Genomic DNA, 3,077 nt, shown 5'->3' on the forward strand with positions numbered 1-3,077 from the left:
AGAGGACGAACCTATGGCTGTATACCTGGAATCGAGCGTGACTGAAACGTTTTAATTTAATTTAAATGAAAGTAGTATTATGCTCGTTATGAAGTTAGTATATTGCGCACCCCTTTTTTAACAACCCATGTGAGGTGTGGCAAATGGGCATTATAATAGCTATAAGCTTCTTTTATAGCTATTGTGGCTACTGAACATTTTTGGAAATGGGTTTTCTATTCTTAGTTTTTATTTATTGCGGCTATGTAAAATAGTAAGATGGTTTCCACGATTTAAAACAACTGATTTCTTTTAAGCTAGCAGTTAGTTTGACGTCACAACTAGAAATCTCCTTTAATTATAAAGTAATATCATACAAAACTGAAAGATAACTATCGGTTTTGAAATTTAGAAGAAAGTATCATGTACACGTACACCTACATTTGGATAACATTTTAAGCATTACCTACACAAGGACAAATGAACGAATAGTTTTCTTCTACATAGGGGGATTAATACTACACTACGCAATAAACTGTCAAAAAATTAAAACCACTGCTTACTGTTCAGTAAAAACATATAGGTATCATATAATAAGCAGGAAGAGTACTAAACATATATTTTATTAGCCGACTATACATTTTCGATATAAACTAATCCACAATTGTAGTAATCTGATAAAGTATCAATACGTGTTTTATGGCTTTACATTTTGTATAAAAACTGGGCGTTGTCACACTGGAAATTATAGTTTTCTTTGCTCTTTGACAAAGCAAGGTGAGTAAAAATTAAATATTTCTTTAGAAATAATATTTGACTTCTCCTCCAAAAAATAGTTCACTTTTTTTTCTATCAAGTTTTTCTTTTTATAATTTCATTTGTACTCCTAATGGTTATAATTTGCAGTACTATTAATTTTGTTTTAAATGTTGCGTAACTGTGTTTATCCAATCTTAATCTTTCAATATGCCAAGTTTCATCTAGACTCAATCTGTAGTTTTATCTGATTGCCAAACGCTTTAACATCACAGTGGGATCCAATAATAACATGTAATGTTCTGTTGCAGTAAATACCTCAACCCATTACAATGAAATCCTTCGTTGCCCTGTTCGCCCTGCTGGCCGTGGCTGCCGCCAACCCCCTGCCTCTTGTGCAGATCATCGTGAACGTCGATGCTCCCTCTGACGTCGCCGTCGGCCCCGCCGTCGAGGCCATCAAGCCTACCCCCGTGCACGTCGTCGATGAGGCCGTCAATGAGTACCCTGCCATCCCTGAGCCCGTTGTTATGCCCGAGCCCGTCCTCCCCGAGGTCGTCATGCCCGAGCCCGTGGTCTTGCCCCAGCCTGTCCTCCCCGAGGTCGTGATCCCTGAGCCCGTTGTCATGCCTGAGCCCGTCCTCCCCGAGGTCGTGATCCCTGAGCCCGTTGTCTTGCCCTCGCCTGCCGTCCCTGAGGTCGTCATCCCTGAGCCCGTTGTCATGCCCGAGCCCGCCCTCCCCGAACTCGAGATCGACCCCGTTGTCGCCCTCCCCGAGGAACTCAACTAAGCTAACAACAACCTAAGCCATCCGTCTGCTCAACACCGAACAAGAACCAAAACGAAGTGACTTTTTGAGGACTTTTTGATGAACATTTTCAGTCTACGAAGTTTCCTAAAGGAATTGGATTGAAATGTGTGACACCAACTGCAGATGTGAACCGTATTTTATAAGAGCAATAAACCTATTTTTCTAAGTTTTGTGTTTATGTTTTATGATTTTTGATGCTCCTAATAGTTGTTTCCTAGTTATTCCATCAACAAGAAGATTTCTTATATTTTCATCATCAAAACGTCTATGTCTTGACAAGCGTAACCGAATTACAAAAATATTTACCCTGTCTTTTCCATAACCTACTTGAATATCATGCTAAATTGCTACTAACAATTAATATTTTCGTATTGATATCGGATTCGAGTTGTAATAACATGACTGTAGTGGTTAGCAAAAAATCTTTCAGATTGAAACCAAATTGTCAATTTGGTAAAAAAAGATTGAAGTAAGAGTAAAACCTCTAAGATTTTTCACTTCAATTAATACTTTGTGATCAATAAGTATTTGTTTTGTCTATGATCAATATTTTAGAAGCCGTTTTACTTCGGGGAATCTTCCTTTTTCTCTTCTCTGTTTTAACTGTCCGTCTTAAAAATAATTGAAATGGTACCCATTCTTAATTGCTCACAGTTATTAACTTTTTTTTATATTTATATATTATAATCAGTTATTAAATTAAAAAAAATGTGAGAAAAGGGTTTGCCACAATATTCACAATTGTCAGGTGGATTGATCATGGCGGGTTAAAAATCGTACTTTAAAAAGTTCACTTTTATTAGGTAGTGTTGCTGCCCAGTCTCTGTCATAGTTAAATGAGAAGTCCCTTAATCGTTTCTTGCAAGTTACGACTCCCGCGGTTATATTAGAAGTGCTAAACAAATAAGTTAAGTATCTACTCGACTGTCTACATTACGGTCTGCCGTATAAGGAGCAAGGAGACAGACTAGTCTGGAATACCCAGTCAATGACGCACTTAAGTTATTCTAAGTCCTGTATAAAAATACCTATGACTCATCACCCTCTACGTCTCGGGGATGACGTAGCGGTCAAACCAAGGGTTGAATGAAAAATAAGCGCCGCTTAAACTTTTTGCTTCCATTGGGTGACGCAGGCTCTGACTTTGTTGCGATTCAAATAAACTTAGCAGTCCGAGTGATGACGTCATGCTTTAGGGCTGTACATTTCTTAAGAGTTCTCCGAACGCCTTACAGTAAAATAAGAGCAAGAATAACAGATATATTGAAAAAATATGACTTCCTAGAATTTGTATGAATGATACGATGTTTGTTTCAAGTAGTTTAGATCCTGTGGGGATTAAAAAGTGAGTCTTTATAAATATATATTTGCTTGGGACAAATCAAGATTTTCTATAATACATATTTAGAAGTACTATTTAATGCCTTTTCTTAGATAGATGAGAAAATCACGCAGCCATAGTTGGCGATTTTAGGTTTTAATATCAATTGAGGTGCAGTTTCGATTAGAGCGATTAGAAACGACACATTC

At 37.5% G+C, this 3,077-nt stretch overlaps 1 protein-coding gene across 1 annotated transcript; it reads left to right on the forward strand.

The window, feature by feature from the left end:
• Positions 1-599: 599 nt before the first annotated feature.
• Positions 600-1,713, forward strand: LOC118266716 (periaxin). The gene is made up of 2 exons (XM_035580225.2): positions 600-756; positions 1,047-1,713. Exon 2 carries the CDS (start codon positions 1,068-1,070, stop codon positions 1,524-1,526), a length of 459 nt encoding a protein of 152 aa, XP_035436118.1. The 5' UTR covers positions 600-756; positions 1,047-1,067; the 3' UTR covers positions 1,527-1,713.
• Positions 1,714-3,077: the final 1,364 nt, after the last annotated feature.

This window comes from Spodoptera frugiperda, chromosome 23 (assembly GCF_023101765.2).
Source record: "Spodoptera frugiperda isolate SF20-4 chromosome 23, AGI-APGP_CSIRO_Sfru_2.0, whole genome shotgun sequence".
NCBI lineage: Eukaryota > Metazoa > Arthropoda > Insecta > Lepidoptera > Noctuidae > Spodoptera > Spodoptera frugiperda.

What these genes read in the sequence shown, in the direction of transcription:
- LOC118266716 (XM_035580225.2), top strand. Translation starts at nt 1,068, where the DNA reads ATGAAATCCTTCGTTGCCCTGTTCGCCCTGCTGGCCGTGGCTGCCGCC.